The sequence below is a fragment of the Anabrus simplex genome, chromosome 9, assembly GCF_040414725.1.
Source record: "Anabrus simplex isolate iqAnaSimp1 chromosome 9, ASM4041472v1, whole genome shotgun sequence".
Lineage (NCBI taxonomy): Eukaryota > Metazoa > Arthropoda > Insecta > Orthoptera > Tettigoniidae > Anabrus > Anabrus simplex.
Window position 1 is genome coordinate 79,791,278 of NC_090273.1, and position 19,195 is coordinate 79,810,472.

General features: G+C 37.6%; 1 protein-coding gene across 3 annotated transcripts in view; it reads left to right on the forward strand.

The window, feature by feature from the left end:
- Positions 1 to 19,195, forward strand: part of Mad (Mothers against dpp) — a 126,821-nt gene that overhangs the window by 78,377 nt on the left and 29,249 nt on the right. For all 3 annotated transcript variants that reach the window (XM_067154005.2, XM_067154006.2, XM_067154004.2), the window contains exon 6: positions 4,352 to 4,550. In XM_067154005.2, coding sequence (XP_067010106.1) covers positions 4,352 to 4,550 — 199 coding nt within the window. The remainder of the gene's footprint in view (positions 1 to 4,351; positions 4,551 to 19,195) is intronic.

Consider the following 19,195-nt stretch of genomic DNA (forward strand, 5'->3'; position numbering starts at 1 on the left):
GTCAACGTCCACAAGAAGCCAAAATGTAATTCCAGTTTTATCTGGTTTGTTGGGCATGTACTGTGGACACCTTGTTTTTCTTGGAAAAAGCTGCTCATCAGCAGGCAGATTTTCACCTGGAATATAAGACAATTGACAATTTTCGATGAATTTGTTCCATACTTTTGATACTAACGCAAATTTATCAGTTTTCAAATGTTCTAATCTTGTCATTCTGACGTCGAAACACTAAAATCTTTGGATTTCTGGACAAAAATTCCTCCCCATTGTTTCTCTGAAGAATGGTGGTCCCCACTTTTGAGACCAGAGTTCATTAGGTATAGTGTTACTGGCTCCAAGTACACCACGAGCATACACTAAGCCAATGAATGCCTACAGTTTTCTAAACTTACACTCCACAATTTATCTCCTAATACGCGTTTGGCTTTAGTTTCCGTAGAGTGTTTGATGTGTTTCAATATAGATTCATCAATAAAAAGACGACATGCACACGCTACACTGTCGTCAGAAACATACCGCTTTGAGTATGGAGTAGGTCCTGGATTTTCTTTCAAGATGTTGTGACAAGCCATTCTTCCAGGTGTAGTAACTCTCATACAGGCCACTCCATGAAGTCATCTGTACCTAGTAACATATTACTTGGCCCTGGGAGGCTTGTGTTGATGCGTCCCTGCTTTCATCCAGCTTTTCCTATCGCATTTTCTACTGCTGTAATAGAACAATCGGAAACTTTCAGTTCTCGGCCTACACCAGGCATAATTACAGTCTAATTGCTGAATTTCAGTACCAAGATTGTAATGTTGACATCAAAATAACGTATATCATTAGGGAATCGTGACAGCGGAAGAATGTTCGCTACTCTCAGAGGACAGTGACCCATTAGCCACCTTTAGAAAAAAGAATAAAGAAGAGAATGAACAATGGCCGTAGATATACTATCAGAGTTTCATAGTTATGCTTACATTATTGCAGGGAGAATAATTATAAACAAATGTTATCTCAAACAGAGGAATAAGCACATGTTCTAATACATTTTATTATGATAATCAATACAGCGGTCAAAATGACCGCTTCGGCGGTTCTAGGTATACTCGTTACCTACGTCCTAACCAATGACGCAAAATTAATTACATTTAATACACATGATTCTGACCGGTAATCAGGAAAAGTCACTGAAGCTCTTTGCAATGCGACGGAAATGTGGTCAAAATAAGGCTTTGAAAAAGTGTAGCGGTCATTTTGACCGCTCCGGCGGTTCTAGTGTTAATGGATAAATCCAACTACATATTTAAAACTAAAGATTTCTTCAACAATCCTCCCTTTTCTATAATTAAAAAAGACCCAACCAATAAAATCCAACGTTCTGCTTAAAGAAACCTTAAACACCTCTTTTCTCCTCAAAGATCAAGAAAAAACCAAATTATTAAACATGAATCCAGGCCCAAAATTCATGAAACCAACTTTTTGATCCGCCCTATCATCAATTACAGCATTTCTAAAACATTACTAAATACATCAAAAAATTGTTATTAAATAATTATCGGTTTTCATGTAATAAATCGATCCAAAACACTTCCGAATTAATCGAAAATTAAAAAATGTTGACATCCAACCAAATCTCTCTCTCTCCATTCTTTCGATATTGTAAACATGTACCCCAGTATTCCAATTTATTTCCCATAATTGATAACCACTTACATAAATTCAGTCATCTGAGAAAATTAGAAATTAAGGAGTTCATGTCCATATTAAAATTAGTAATCAACAATAATTTTTCAAACATGTTATTTTGCACTAGATATGTCGATGACCCTTTAGTTATTTTAAATGAAGATTCATCCAGAGCTGATTCCACACTACTTCTTCTTCTTATTTGTATTATTATTATTATTATTATTATTATTATTATTATTATTATTATTATTATTATGATTATTAACAACATTGACCCTAACATCAAATTTACCCTTGAATCTGAACATAACAAGACCCTTAATTTTCTTGACTTAACCATTACCAGACATCCTTCTTTAACTTACAAAATTTTCAGAAAACCAACCCAAACAGCAACCTCTATCGAGCAAGATTCTATACACCCACAAGCACATAAACGAGCTTCTTGTAACAGCCTATTTTCTCGTCCACTTAACACCCGTGTCTAAAAAAGATTTAAATAATGAATTAAACACCATCCGTGCTATTGCAAAATTAAATGGCTTTAACAACTCTTTCATAAACCTTATTATTAATAAATTCAAACACTGCCCCTAAACCACATTAACAAAAACCCACCTTTACTTTCTCTCAAAACGCTTATAAAATCACCAAAATTCTTATAAAACACTATATGAAAATATCTTTTAGAACCAATAACAGAAATCTTGATTTATTATGCAACTCTCAGTTAATAAATGTAATTTATTTTTAAAATCTGGAGTATACAGATTCCAATGCAATAACTGTAGCTCTTCGTGCATCGGACAGACAGGACATAGCTTTAATATCATATACTCTGAACACATCAGCACCATAAAATACAACATTCTCTGCAATAGGACAACACATACAAGACTCTAATCATAATTTCACCAGTATTGATAGAGATTTAAAAATACTTAGTTATTAACAAAGGCCCCCTTCTAAACACTAGTGAAAATTGTTTTATTCATCCTGACCAATACTTCAACCCCAATTTCAGTTTAAGTGACATTTCTGTAAAACCTAATATTTTATTCGATTTTCGTATCCACTTTTTCAAAAATGCTGAATTTACAAACCTAAATTCAATATTCCAGGCCTTATATAGTTCCTACCACCATTTTCCACTTCCTATAACCCATCCACCTGATCCACCTTAAACTACTACACCTCCTCATTTATTTCGCTATTTTTTTTCTTTTCTTTTAATCATTATATTTCTGCTTCAACCTTTTCTGTCCTTTTTACCTTCCTTCTTTTTTCCCTCTGCTAATTGAATTATATTTTCTAACATCTCTAATGATTTAAACCACTCTAACTTTCAAATGTATACATTACGCTATTCTAAGATCGACCTCAAGTCTTACGTTCAAGATATAACACGCTATGTTATTTCGCTCTTGCAACTGTTCCAGTTTTGGGCTTTTTAGTATTTTTTTCTCTTCACAATTGTTTTTTCTGTCATATGTTTCAATAACTTCAAGAATCTAACATACAGATTTCTTTAACTCTGATACATTTCTTTCAACAAATAATATACAACTAATATTGTACTATTTCACTCATATCAGCATTTAAAGGCTTGATATTTGTACTTTTAAAATTTTTTCCATCAGATTTCCACAAACTTTTGGAAGCACAGTGCCAATCAACACATATGTCTCTCTACTCTTCAAGAACTTGCTCCGTATTACATTTATGTATTTGATATACGACCTCTTCATGATTTTCGGAATTATCGACACGCAGTGCTGATCCCGAAAATTATGCTGTGCCTCATGAACTGCAACTGAGAAATACGTATTTGATTCTAGACTACTTCATAACATTGAAATTTCAACACACAGTGCTCCCTAAAGTGTTATAGTGCTTCATAAACAGCATCTAACAGAATTATTTAAACTTCATCTTTTGTTTACCTGTGCATTATCTTTTATACTTATTTGTGATTGGCTGATGATGGCCAAGAATACTGGTCGAAACCAGTACCAATTATAATTAAGTAGGAATGTAAAACTTACCTTTCTTATTTTAATAGTATTGAAAGGTTGAACCATTATATATCTTCTTTCAACTTAATAGTGAACTCACTTCAATATGGAACACTATGAAATTCTTATCTCTTAATAGTAAAGCAAATTGTTTTAAAAAAGAAAACTTTTAAGGGTTTCACTCGCAGTAAATGACCACAAAGGCTTTTTTTTAATTCATCAGCTTGTTACCACTGAGGCTTCTTCACTAAGAACACAATCAATCAACTGACACACCCTGTTGTTCTGGTAAAACAGTAGTGAGCAACGGAGCAAGCTTTCAGCCATTGCTAAGTCGTGTGACATGAAACCGCTGTTGCCGCGTCTTCGGAAAAATGTGTTATGAGACTGTGATACAAAAGGCTTAAATATGACCCGCACCCAAATTTAAGGAGCAATATTTCTACAAAAAAAAAATTGCATGTGTACTGTAATTCGTTACTTTCCTATACCTCCTTTGAATGTATTATTTATTCTTCTAGTTCGGTATTCTATGTCTGGATATTCTGAATGCTATAGTTTCTCTTCTTGAACTCTCTGAAAACATTGTGTGTAATTAGCAAGTGATGTTGATCGTCTCCTCCGGAAAGTAATTTTATTAACCATTGAATTTTTCTTTCCAGGAACCAACATACTGGGCCAGTATAGCATACTACGAACTTAACTGTCGTGTGGGAGAGGTGTTCCATTGTCAGACTAATGTAATAATTGTGGATGGCTTCACAAATCCTAGCAATAATTCTGATCGTTTCTGTCTTGGACAGCTCTCGAATGTAAACAGAAACTCAACTATTGAAAATACACGCAGACATATAGGAAAAGGTAATTATTTTTTATAGAACAATAATTTATATGGTTGGAAATAAATAGAAATGGCTCTATACTGACATTGAAGTAAAGATCGAATAAGTATTTCAGATATGGTACTATATCCCACCCCATTGACTTTAGTATATCCCCAGAAATCTTATCAATTCCAGCTGCTTTTCTAGTTTTCAACTTTTGTATCTTACTGTAAATGTCATTGTCATCATAGGTAAATTTTAATACTTCTTTAGTATTACTCATCTCCCCTGTCTGGACATTATCCTTACCAGTATGTGAGGGATTTACTGTGGAACTAGGAAGTTTCAAGGAAATGCAAACAAGGCACCCAAGGTGTAAATCTTTAGGGCTATCATAGGGAAGACAAGGAAAAGTAAAATTAGAAATGAAGAGAGTCGACAATAGAATTTGGAGTGTCAAAACTACAAGGATTGGATAGAAACAAGCAAGCTGTAATGGTGTGGGCATATGATGCAAATTAGAGAATACCGGATTCCAAAGAGAGTGTTCACAGAGAAATATTGACTAATGAATATAATTCACCCAAATTATGCATTAATGTCATTGAGAGTTATGACGTAACCCATACTTAAAGAACGGAATATTTTGTGGTAGGGAATTTTGAGGAAACATAGTTTTATGTGTGTAATTATTATTGATATACAAACTGCACCCTTTCTAAAATTATATGAACTTGGAAGACCTTGCAAATTTCATCTAATGTTACAAATTTGTGCAAATACTAAGCAATATTTTAAGAAATTATTTAAAAAATGCACAAAAATTCCAGTTTGAAACCATGTAATATGTTTCTTTGGTGGTATTTAGTTTGTGCTCAACAATCTATCCTTTGTAGATTGCAGGCCGATAATATGAAAATTTATAATCACTGGTTGCAGGATGACCAGACTGTGAGATGTTGATGTCATAATTGGCTTTTGTTTGCTGTGTGTTTCCTGCTACGTGGAGGGAAACGTGCATGGATAGAGTCATTGCATGCGTGTGCATGACTACAAAATGCCTAACCGTAAAATATCTGCAAGAGGTAGAGCTTACCAGAACCAAAAGCATTCGATATAATGCACAGATAATACACTGCTGTGGATGAAAGTAACTTTCGCATGTTGTATCACTGCCAAGTAACATAGTTCGATGAAACTTGAACCATACATAGGAAGAACTGCTACAGTATGGTATGGTAGGCAACTGAAAGGAATATACGATGAGACAAACAGAAATAACACTTTTATACCGAGACAATACATTACACGTAAGTCACTGCGACTCATGGTGGTCCCCTGGACGTCACAAAAGAAGGGACATGGTTCTTAAAAAGGTGTGTGATCGATCACCACATACAGCAATGCATGCTCTGCAACGTGCTCCCATGCTGGCCACAAGATTGATAAGGAGTTCTTGTGGTAAGGCGTTCCACTCCTCCAACAGCACGGTTGACAACTTCTGGATGATTGTTGATGAATGAGGACGTCCTGCAATACGCCTGCCCAATATGTCCCACACTTGCTCAATAGGATTAAAGTTGGGGGAAGGGGCAGGCCAGTCCTTTTGCTGAATATCCTCTTGTTCCAAGAGCTCCTCCACCGGTGCTGTTCGATGCAGTCGTGCATTGTCATCCATAAAAATGAAGTTAGGATTGAATGCACCCATGAAACGATGCACATGGGAAAGGAGTACACTTTTATAATAACGTTGACTGGTGAGTGTACCATGTTCAAAGATTTGGTGGTCGGTACGCCCATGCAACGTTTTGCCTCCCAACACCATAACACTTGGACTAACAGAATGATCATGTTCGACATTGTTCCGGGATGCATTGCGTATTCCCACCTGTCACCAGATCTAGAATCACTACTCGGACTGAATCTACTCTCATCGGAGAAGAGCAAGTCAGTCCAAACCTGATGCTCTTAGCACCATCGCAAACGGTGCCACCGATGTGCGGCTGTCAACGGAACACAACATAATGGTCATCGGGCAACTGTGGAGCGTGAGATTGGATGCAGTCCTGTTAAATGTGGTTACAATTGCACCCGCTGTTTGGCGTGAGTCTCTTCATGCCTGTTGCACAATGTAGCGGTCGTCTGCTGCTGTAGTTGACCGTGGTTGACCCCCTCAGCTCCTTCGGGCAGCAGTTACTGTGGTTGAGAATGCTCTCCGTGCACATGAAAAAAATGCTATGAGCAATACCAAACTCCTAGGCTACACTCGTCACACTTCGTCCTTCTTCCAGTTTCCCGATAATTCTTTCCTGTGTGAAGTCGTCCAATTGTTGTTCCCAGGCCATGTTGTAATGAATAACACCATCGCAGTGCACCGTAACAGCTTGCTGACTGACTCACTCTGTCTTTTCCCGTTCCTTCAACTGCCTCGTTTTATGGGACCTGACCCATTTTTCGCTATAGTCGTGCTGATCTCACGCCAGGTTTCTATGCACGTGTGGGAGACCTCTGCCAATATGTTACCACACTTCCATTCATTTCCACAGAGTAGTTGATACGTTATGTGACTTTATCTATCTCATCCTTGAATTTTGCACAGCAATGTAGTACCTTAATGTGCAAGTTTTGTAACTGTCCAGCATCATGGAAAAGAAGAAATTCCATCCTAAAACATTTGACATCTGCAAAACATGTTACTGTGTTCAGTTCTCACAAAGAAGGCAAAACATTTCGCGCTCAGACCTCAATTATCACGCATTTTATCTGCGTGCAAAACAAAAAAAAAACAAAAAAACCGATTAATTTCTTGGGAAACTAGTTGCAAAGACACTTATAAAAGTAAGCATACCAAATTGAAGTTGGAAAACAAACTTGTGAATTCATAGACTGTAAGATTGCATTTAATTTTGTTTACCATAACTTAATTTACATAAATACACTGTTTAACACATTGCACCATCCTGAGGGGTTTCTTTCTTGCACCATATTGGGCGACCTATCAATTGCTCCGGCTATTTTCCCCTCAACCATCAATCACTTCTAAAGTTCATTAAATGGATCAATGCATATAAAAAAAAATTATGCTAAGTGTCGGTAGCTATGCTCGCTTCTAATATTCATTGTATAAACAATCACCGCATCATAGAATTTAAGCGATATCGTGATCTTCATTTTTCTTATTACTTCTATTGATATGATATTCCTTAAATTGCCATGCGACACCTCTCAGGGATAATTAAATTGCATCTGTAAACCGTATTATTTTTACGTGAGATCAACTGAGACACCACATTTCCTTTTCAATAAATAACCATCGATACCATTCGTCCTCAATATCAAGTTTTCCAAGTCCAACCATTCAAAGAAAAGAAAAGAATATAAATAAAATATTTTTTTAAAATGAATTAATTCAAAATCATTTATATCCTAATGATATTAGCCTATCTCCTAAAATAATAACATCTAAATTGGATAATCTATAATTTATTTCATGATTCTAGAATCATAAAAGAAAATCTGATAATATTTATCAACATCAATTATCTTCCTCCTCTCTAAAAAAAAAAAAAAATTAAATTTAATCTATCTTCGATCCGATTCAACTATTCTTCTTGCATCAATTATGCGCATCACAAAAATAAAAGATTAATTCTCTTAATTACATAAATCGAAAGTACATATTCTTTCTATTGAAAACGTAGTATAACATTTTTGGGTTAAAAATAAATCTAAGTCCCTAAGCCTTAGTAATCTTCATAATAAATATGTATAATCTGAGTCCATCAGTTCTTGTTTCTTTCTTTAAAAAAAATGCTTATTTTCATCATTATCAAATTGATATCCTGTCAATAGCACGCGTATCTTCCGATGTTATAACGTTAGCAATCGCAAGTAAGTCCCAAATATATATCAGCTCAAACTAGCTATTTCAGATATATATAGTTCATTAAATGAGAAATATTGGTCACCTTGACCATGTCATTTGGTTAAAATATTCAAATAACATCTTAAAATTAAATGTAGGTATCGTGTAAAGAATAATTATAATCGTAGTTCAAATAGAAATTATACCTAACATGATTTATGGTTTCACCAATATCCAATCAAATATCAAAAATTCCGTAGGAATGCATTTGGTAACCTGTTTTATTTAATTGTGGTAGAGATTTAAATTATGAAATTGTTCTATGAATTAAATACATTCTCGACACCAAAGTTTCAAATAATATTCCATACAACGTTGGTATATTCTCTATGAAGACAACAAGTTTCCCTTCTTTTATTTCTTATTTGGATATTTAATCTGAAGACAGTTTACGGTAACCCATATACGAAATCTGCGATGTATTTCATTGTATTCGTGTACCACTAACCCAATATATCTCGTATTACCATATTAATATCTTGCCGCATATGTCAAACATCACCATTGGCCAGTAATACGCCGTATTTACCGCCAAAATTATCCATAAGCATATCTATCTCTCCATTTATCAATATTAATTACCATAATATATCATTATTCATTCCCACAAACATATCTCAGCGAATAATTATTTGTAAATCCACTTCAACATGCCACTCAAATCATAACTTCCCTACGTAAACATTTATCATTTCCAACAAGAGGGCAAATCATCTTAACATCTCATTAGTGTACTGCAACGGTACACTATTGGGTTAGATTTCATATATAATACACTTAAACACGTTAACCTGAAAATGAAACACATATATAAACTAAACAAGTTAATGTTTACTCACATGTCATCGCGTCGTAACAGCAATCAGTTATTAGTTACTCAGAAATCAACTACCTTCTTTAAAAATATTAAATCTGGGATACGTCTCTTTGTATACGTTGCTTCAATTCTTTAATGGTTGAAAATCACACTCTAGATCTCTCCTTATTCAATCATAAACATTCCTATATTATGACATTGATTGTAAACTCTGGAAGAAATACCTACTCCCATAATAATAAATCAACAAGGACAATCTCATTGCAAAGATGGCAACGACTTAGATTTTATCACGAAGAACTACGTAAAAACAACATACCAATGTTCACTATAAATATATGAATACTACATCTACTGCACATTAATTTCAAGATAATAAAGTAATCCTTTGGGACTTAGCTTGCGATCGCTGACGTTAGATGACTGGCTTTGGCTTCGATGTTGTCATCTTGGGACTACGTAGATCGTCTCCAACATCAGTTACGTCACCATCATGTTATGGTTTTGGGACCTGGGATAGTAGAAACAGCTGGGCGGTCTACGTCGGAAAGTCGGCTCTGTTGTAACCAAGGTTGAGATTTACAAAACACAACTTTATTATTCGCTTCAAATGCAAAATACACTATTTACACAAATAAAACTGAAATTTAACTTGAAGCAAAATGAATTAGGAATCTTGAGAAAGAGTCTACTTTTGTACACTATATACAAGTTTACAGTATTTACATCCACTTCTATCTCGAAAAGATAGTCCTTGATATGAAAAGTCGATAGTCGAAAACTATCAGAAGTACTGACATAAATGTTTTGGAAAGTCCTTCCTTGCTGAGTTCATAAAAGCAAGTTCAATGTTGGAAGAATTCTTACTTGGCGAAACCAAGGGAGCTTGCATTAATTAGGGAAATATAACGGTATGTAATAGTATTACTGGATATGGGCAGCGGAAGAGGAGCGGTGACCAGAGGTGAGACCTCGTACTGCCAGAAATTCAGTCCACCTGGCCGAAGCACATTTTCAAGAGGAGTAGCCTCCGTGCTCGACGTAGGGTGTATTCTGGAGCTGGACACCGGGGCAAGTGGGCATCCGGACAGGCTGGGAGTTCCTCTTTATAGTACACACACGACTGTTCGGGCACGCGCACTGAGGGCTGCGCGTCGATGCTAGAAGAATGACACTTGGCGCGCGTGTAGCTGGCTGGCGGAGCGAGCAGGGAGCGCCGGACATACAACAGGCTCCACCTCCGATTTAGCCTCTCATGTTGTAGCCGTCAGTCATATGTGAAAGAAACATTTCCAAAATGGCAATTAATTTCACGTCCATACTCTTGAGAATGAGAATCTAGTTTATATATCTGATTCAGGTTATTAAGACAGTAATTCAATATTAACTCCTTGCGACAGTTTAACAGGTAAAAATGATCAAGTTAGCTTTCTAAAAATTTCTTTTGTCCAGCTAATCAACCTATAATGCGTTAAACTCGACTTGATTCAATTGTAACGGCCTTCGGTCTATACTCCGACTACTGTCCGGATATTTTTCAACTTGCTCTGATTTTCCGTCACGATATTTCTTCAGATATAGGTGTAATTCAAATATTTCTTCGCTGTGCAGGTTCTTCGGCCCGTAATAACTGCAATATCTCCCTTCTTCTTTATTGAGGATTATTTTTTTCTCGTGGATAAATTTACGTAGTTTTGCGTAACCGTTTTTTTTTATTGGTCACCTACTTCTTCTTTTTTAACAATTTTAAAAACCTTCTATTATTTTTGTCACGGCCGCATGGATCTTTTATAACTTTCCGTGTCACTCCGTGATCTAGGCATACTTATTTCGCCAAATAAACATCTTTGCCGTCACGTGCATGGCCTCCTTGATTTTATATGTTCGTATTATATATATTCTGAAATCACGGCCTATTTCACTTAATATATGCGTTCTTTTCAGATGTATGGCCCAATTACGTAATCTTCGCGATCTCATTACCGTGCATGGCAAACTTTTAATGTCGTATGACAACCTTTATTCCGTTATCAGGACGATGAAAACGGTACAACATTCAATATCATCGACGAGCTAAAAGGGTGTAGCGTGCGTGACCATGGGCTCGGCCGTTGGTTGAGGTATCACAAGTGTTGGTGCGAACAGACTGTAATTACATTTTGTACAACCCTGGCAAAGTTAAGGGACTGACAACACATGATAAAAGAACATCTTTTCTTCCTGTTAGTCACATGCACTATACATGTAACCTTAGAAGCACCCCATTTATATTTAGCACTAAGAATTCCTGTGGGACAAAATTCTATCACCTCGATTTGTTTAAGCAATATTTTCTGGTATCAACAAGAAACTAGAATGTGTTTTCTTTCTCATTAAGATAGGGCATCTGTTTTACTAGCACTTATTATTATTATTATTATTATTATTATTATTATTATTATTATTATTATTATTATTATTATTATTATTATTATATTACACTGACTGACAGAGCAAATGCAACACCAAGAAGGAGTGGTTCGAAAGGGATGAAAGTTGGGGGAAAAACAGAGACGGCACGGACGAATAATTGATGTTTATTTCAAACCGATATGCAGGTTACACAATGAGCACGGCATCGACTCGGTAGGATGTAGGACCACCGCGAGCGGCGATGCACGCAGAAACACGTCGAGGTACAGAGTCAATAAGAGTGCGGATGGTGTCCTGAGGGATGGTTCTCCATTCTCTGTCAACCATTTGCCACAGTTGGTCGTCCGTACGAGGCTGGGGCAGAGTTTGCAAACGGCGTCCAATGAGATCCCACACGTGTTCGATTGGTGAGAGATCCGGAGAGTACGCTGGCCACGGAAGCATCTGTACACCTCGTAGAACCTGTTGGGAGATGCAAGCAGTGTGTGGGCGGGCATTATCCTGCTGAAACAGAGCATTGGGCAGCCCCTGAAGGTACGGGAGTGCCACCGGCCGCAGCACATGCTGCACGTAGCGGTGGGCATTTAACGTGCCTTGAATACGCACTAGAGGTGACGTGGAATCATACGCAATAGCGCCCCAAACCATGATGCCGCGTTGTCTAGCGGTAGGGCGCTCCACAGTTACTGCCGGATTTGACCTTTCTCCACGCCGACGCCACACTCGTCTGCGGTGACTATCACTGACAGAACAGAAGCGTGACTCATCGGAGAACACGACGTTCCGCCATTCCCTCATCCAAGTCGCTCTAGCCCGGCACCATGCCAGGCGTGCACGTCTGTGCTGTGGAGTCAATGGTAGTCTTCTGAGCGGACGCCGGGAGTGCAGGCCTCCTTCAACCAATCGACGGGAAATTGTTCTGGTCGATATTGGAACAGCCAGGGTGTCTTGCACATGCTGAAGAATGGCGGTTGACGTGGCGTGCGGGGCTGCCACCGCTTGGCGGCGGATGCGCCGATCCTCGCGTGCTGACGTCACTCGGGCTGCGCCTGGACCCCTCGCACGTGCCACATGTCCCTGCGCCAACCATCTTCGCCACAGGCGCTGCACCGTGGACACATCCCTATGGGTATCGGCTGCGATTTGACGAAGCGACCAACTTGCCCTTCTCAGCCCGATCACCATACCCCTCGTAAAGTCGTCTGTCTGCTGGAAATGCTTCCGCTGACGGCGGCCTGGCATTCTTAGCTATACACGTGTCCTGTGGCACACGACAACACGTTCTACAATGACTGTCGGCTGAGAAATCACGGTACGAAGTGGGCCATTCGCCAACGCCTTGTCCCATTTATCGTTCGCTACGTGCGCAGCACAGCGGCGCATTTCACATCATGAGCATACCTCAGTGACGTCAGTCTACCCTGCAATTGGCATAAAGTTCTGAGCACTCCTTCTTGGTGATGCATTTGCTCTGTCAGTCAGTGTATTATTATTATTATTATTATTATTGTTGTTGTTGTTGTTGTTGTAAATTGTGACAGTTTATTGCACAGTAAATAATACAGTCCTGTTTACCTTTTATAAACATATATTCAGCAATAATGTTAGGTACAATTTAAAAAAAATGCATAGAAGTGAATGTTGAAACACAAAAAAAGCAATAAAAACTGACTTCATTGTGAATTGTGCCTTATGGTGACATTGGTCGGGAATCTCATGGAATGAATCACTGGCTAATTTGAATCGTTCTGTAGGTATTTCCCACACTTCCCCTCGAGACCATCTGTAGTTCAACTCTCAGTCTTGATGATCCCAAAAGTTGCACACACTGTTGGTGTTTTGGTTTGGACGAGGCCTTTGTCAGTGTATCAGCTGGCATGTTCCCAGATGCTATACATGCTCCAAATTAATGGCTCCAGATTGAACGATTAGGTGGACAAAGCGACGACGATCATCTGTGTACTTGTTTGAGCACGAAAAACAGGATATGTGGCTTGTTTATAAACACTGAATTTGTTATACAGTATCATCTTAACATCAGTTGCTCCAAACTCATCCAAATATGTCCAAGATGGACGAATTCTTTGGTGTCATTGAGTGCCATATACTCTGCCTCGGCTACCGTGCATTGCTTCCCAGAATCCTGTATGCATACCTGCCAACTTTTACAGTTTACCCATAAAATTTATGGAAATTGCAGCATTTTACAGTTTTATGACGGTGTCATTTTACGATTTCGCAGGGGGAAAAATGAAATATTAACGTTTGATAATCACCCCACTTCCATACAATCGATTGTTTGCGTGGGTCAAAGGCAAGTCCACAATAGTTGATAACTCAACGATTTCGCAGGGGAAAAAATGAAATAGTAACGTTTGATAATCACCCCACTTCCATACAATCGATTGTTTGCATGGGTCGAAGGCAAGTCCACAATAGTTGATAACTCATTGTTTGATATGATTGATACTTTCAACCGTGTAATATTTGTGTCGCAGTTGGAATTGAATTTAAAGCTAGGATAATAGTTCTTCTATGGGAATCTTAGGTGTCGACAGGCTCCGCTCCGCAAGTTCTTTTTTCTGCTCCGTACGCTTGTGATTTAACCTATATATAGAGTTTGTGATTTTTAGCATTTGTGATAAATGCGAAATATGCCGAAACTTTGTCAGTGTATGTGCCTTCATCTTATATGACCCGTACGGGTGGTTTTTAGCGATTTCGAATTCGCGATAAAATGCGAAATTGGTTCAAAATGTGAAATTATACAATTTTTGCGAAATAGATGCGAAACTCTCAGTTTTATACGAAATAAACATATATTTTTAAAAACTCTGCATTTTTCTTTAAAATAAGATATAGATGTTGTTATTTATTTCAGGAGAAATAATTATTAGGCGCCCATTGCGATCATAAAGCGGTAACATGTTTTGACGGACACTTCCGTCTTGGTGCACGGAACATCTATAAGTTCATTATCGCAGTTAGCTGGTCGGAGAGATTTATTCTCTTTGTTTTGCAGCCTAACCGATTGATGTCAGATGATACCTGAAGCTATTTTCTCTTTTTGCTAGTTGCTTTACGCCGCACCGACACAGATAGGTCTTACGGCGACGATGGGACAGGAAAGGCCTAGGAATGAGAAGGAAGCGGCCGTGGCCTTAATTACGGTACAGTCCCAGCACTTGCCTGGTGTGAAAATGGGAAACCACGGAAAATCATCTTCAAGGCTGCCGACAGTGGGGTTCGAACCCACTATCTGCTGGATGCGAGCTCACAGCTGCGCGCTCCTAACCGCACGGCCAACTCGCCCGTTGAGAAGTCTAGTAAAATGATACTTGGAATTATGATCTTGTTGACAATAAGCCTCTTTCTGTAACATGTAAACCAGTTTTTGAAATTCACTCTATAGTGAGGAGGGGGTTGGGCAAAAATCCGAAAGAAATGGACTTAGGGAATGAATTTCTAACCCCGCAGTTGTGGGATCACGTTACTAAGGAAACCAATACCTATGCCTCTACATTTCTTGCTAATTAATCTGCTTCCCTTGAAACCAGTAATACCTACGAACAAAATCATTGGTTTCCTGTTACTATAGACGAGCTAAAAGCTCACTTTGCTTTGCTTATGTAGGCTATGTGATTAATCAAATTTATGTTAAAGTGACGAAAAAATAAATAGTATGTAAGGGAATATTTCCTTTCACAAGTAATGGCAGGCCAAAGGGTTAAATCATTCAATGTGTGGAATTTCTTTCACTGGCTAAAGAGCACTGCAAAGACCAGTCAGTCAAACAGCAAATACACTTTCAAGCACCACGTTCATTCTCTTTGTGTGCTGACCCTTTATCTTAGTCGGTTATTCTTGACGTTGGTGATGAGTAGTAGTTCTGTTTAAAAGTACGGTAGCGATTTATTTTATTGTCTGTTAGCCATGGGTAGAAGCGAAGTGACGATCAAACAGCATGCCGAAAGTCACAAATCGGGACATTTTTATGTAAGGATACAGATAGCCTATATTGATGTGCCGACTCTGAATCAAAAACTTGAAGAAGAAAAAAATGTTTTGCAGGCTTTCCTTTGCCTTGGCAGCACTTCTGTGCATTTAGGCCTCTACGAACAGTGTCGATGTAGAGTTTTTTTTAGCAAGTACAACATAATTGTAACTGATAGGCGGTCTCAAATGAAGGAGGACACCTTTTAAATAATTGGCATGTTGTACTTAAATCATCATTGAAATTCCTCTTCCTTGTAGGTGTGTTGTACTGTGATAAATAAATACGTTCAGAATAGTATTTTTCACTTTGAAATTGTGTTTGTAAATTTGAAAATAAACATATTCCTGTGTGTTCGTTAATACTTCTTGCAGTCTTATGTTGATGTTTGTCTTATTTTCCATAGTGAATTCAAAACTGCATGACGAGCAATGTGTGATTAAACAGTATGATTTTACTCCCAACTGTTGTGTGTGCAATTTAGCAAATTATGCCTATTTTTAACCAATTTGCTACAAAATGCTAAATTTGAGAAGTTTAGATGCTACAAAATGCTAAATTTGAAAAACAAAACGCTAAATCACTAATTTTTAAATGCTATAAACCACGAACTCTACCTATATACTTTGACCCCATGAGTGATGTTCTTTGTTCACGAAGTTGGCTTTCCTTGGATGTTTTGGCCTTTTAAGGTTATGATATATTTTAATGAAGTGTTGGAGTTTTTGTGTTATAACTTCGTGCTTTGCAATTTTCTGTATTCATTTGGACTAATTACATTTGTTCCATGTGTGTGTGTTTTTTACCATGTGCGTATTCTTTGTTCACGAGATTGGCGTCGTGTTCATTTAATGGTTTAAAACTTCGTGCGCTTTGGCATGTTTTAATGAAGTGTTTGACTGCCTTGGGTGTTTGTTATAATTTTATGTGACGTTCAGTGATCCAGGTTCCTTTCAATGTTTCAGTAGATATTGAGACATTTGTTCTCGGACATTTTCATACGCTATATTCCTATTGTAGGATTCAGGAGTAAATCCAACAAGACACAGTACTTCCAGACGTTTAAAGAATCATATTCTGTTGATTTTCTGTGCATACTAAAGTCAAGAAAGGGAGAAAATTTTGGTTTTTGCACGGTATGTGGGTGTGATATTAATATTGCACATGTTGGAAAAAAGGATTCAAGTTATCATGTGGAGTGCGGTAAACACGCAAGTTATGTTAAATCGAAGGAAGATAACAAGAAAATCTACACCTTTTTTGCTAAGTCTGGAAACGTTGACAATGACATAATTAGGGCCGAGTGTCTGTTTACTTCCTTTTTCGTGGAACACAACGTGCCCTTCAGTGCGGCTGATCATGCTGGTGCTTTATTTAAGATGATGTTTTCCACACCAGAAATTGCTAAGAAATATAGCTGTGGTTGCATAAAAACAACATGCATTGTAAATAAAATGGCAAAAAATGCATCATCTGAATTTGTTAAGTGCCTTCAGAATGGACCCTTTTCTTTAGCAACGGATGGAAGCAATGATAACGAATGCCACATTATATCCTATTGTTACATTCTGTGATATTCCGCAGGAAAAAGTAGTGAGCACTGTGCTATCCATACCTGCGCTCGACGGTGACTCAACAGGGAGGTAACCTGATGTTATCACAGCTGAATTCTCATAACATACCAATTGAAAACTGTGTGGCTTTCTACTCCAACAACGCTCCTGTTATGATAGGACACAAAAATGAGGTTTTAGCAACTCTGAAGAAAGTTAAACCAGGTATTGCCATCATGTAGGTTGAATTTGCCATCTGATGAATCTAGCAGCTGAAAAAGGTCCTGAAAGATTACCGCTTAAAAAGTGGATGAGATCCTCGTTGATATATTTTATTTCTTAGAGAAGAGTGTCACAAGGAAAGAACGCCTTCAGAAATTTCAGAACTTGCACAAGGTGGTTATCTTTAGGCAGATGTTTGGATAGACTGCTGGACCAGTGAGATCTGCTGCTTTCTTTCTTTCTTTCTTTCTTTCTTTCTTTCTTTCTTTCTTTCTTTCTTTCTTTCTTTCTTTCTTCAAGGGAAGTGATATTATGTACCCTAAACATTTCCACAAGCTTGACATCTTTCAGAATACCTAGAGTTGAACAAAGTGGATCCAAAGAGTATCAGAAGAAGAGAATTCTTGATTCTGCTACTACACATGCCCCTAAAAGAATAGCATATTCTTCCAGATGTGAGAAACCCAGCCTGAAAAGTAAGACTTCTGCTACAACACGTGAGGAAAAATTGTTTATGCTCCTGTCCTCAAACTTGAACAAGGCCCTTTGCACTTTCCTTCATGTGACAATTCCTGTATTTGACAAATTCAATGTTGCCCTTCAGACTTCTTGCCCACAAGTTCACTTTTTATTAGAACTTCTAATAGATTTGGTTAAGTAGTTGTTCACCAAGTTTGTTAAGCCCAAAATGGTCAAAAGCTCCTCATTGCTTGAAGTTGAGTACAACTTGATTCAAAATCAAAGAAGTGATGATGAGTTAGTTATTGGCATTCAGACTTCAAACATAGTTAGTGGTCTCCATGATACAGATAAATCTCTTTTCTTTTCATCAGTGAGAAACTACTTTTGTACTGCCTGTGACTACATCATCAACAAGTTCCATTCAAGGATGATGTGTTAAAGCATGCTCAAGTTGCTAGGTTAGACAAAACTGAAGATGTACAGTTTTCTTCCATTTGTTTTTTTCTTGGAAACGTTTCCTATCATATTATGCAAGGAAGAGAATGAAACTACAGATGAGGTGGTGAATGAGCTTCAGAGGCAATTCACAGCTCTTCAGGTAAATGACACTTTGGCTGCAAATCAAGATGCTGTAAGTGATTCCATTTGGGCACATATATCAAGAATTCATGGAGCCGATGGACTCCTTAAGTATAACCAAATTTCTAGAGTAATGCTCTCTATTCTCACCGTACCCCATAGCAATGCAGAATGTGAACTGTTTTCAGCCGTATGGAGAAAAATGGAACATATTTCAGATCATCTATGCCCAATGAATCTCTGCAGTCCATTTCTATTTCTAAGACCAGGAGTTCTGGTCCCTGTTATGACAAAACAATTTCTGAAGACTTTTTGCAGGAAGCCACAACTTCAACTTTAAAGACGAACTAGCATGTGATTTGTAGTGTGTGTTATATTATTTCTGCCTGTGTTACGTTAAACAAGTTTTGTTATGTAAAACCTTTTTCAATTATGGCATATCTGCTAAATTTATCAAGGAAGTCCTGTTGTGCATGCTCAAAACCAATATTCACCACACCTACTGCTGTTTAACATGGATTTCTTCTTGATCGTTATGTTCATCTACAAATCATTGGCCTATGATGTAAGTAGATAAGATTTCATTGAATTATCCTGCTTAAAACATGAATTATTGTATATTGTAGCCCGGAAGTATTATTATTGTTGACTAGATTGTGTATTACATGTTATAAATCTCATTTTCTTAGTCTGTATTGAGCTGTGATATAATATTTAT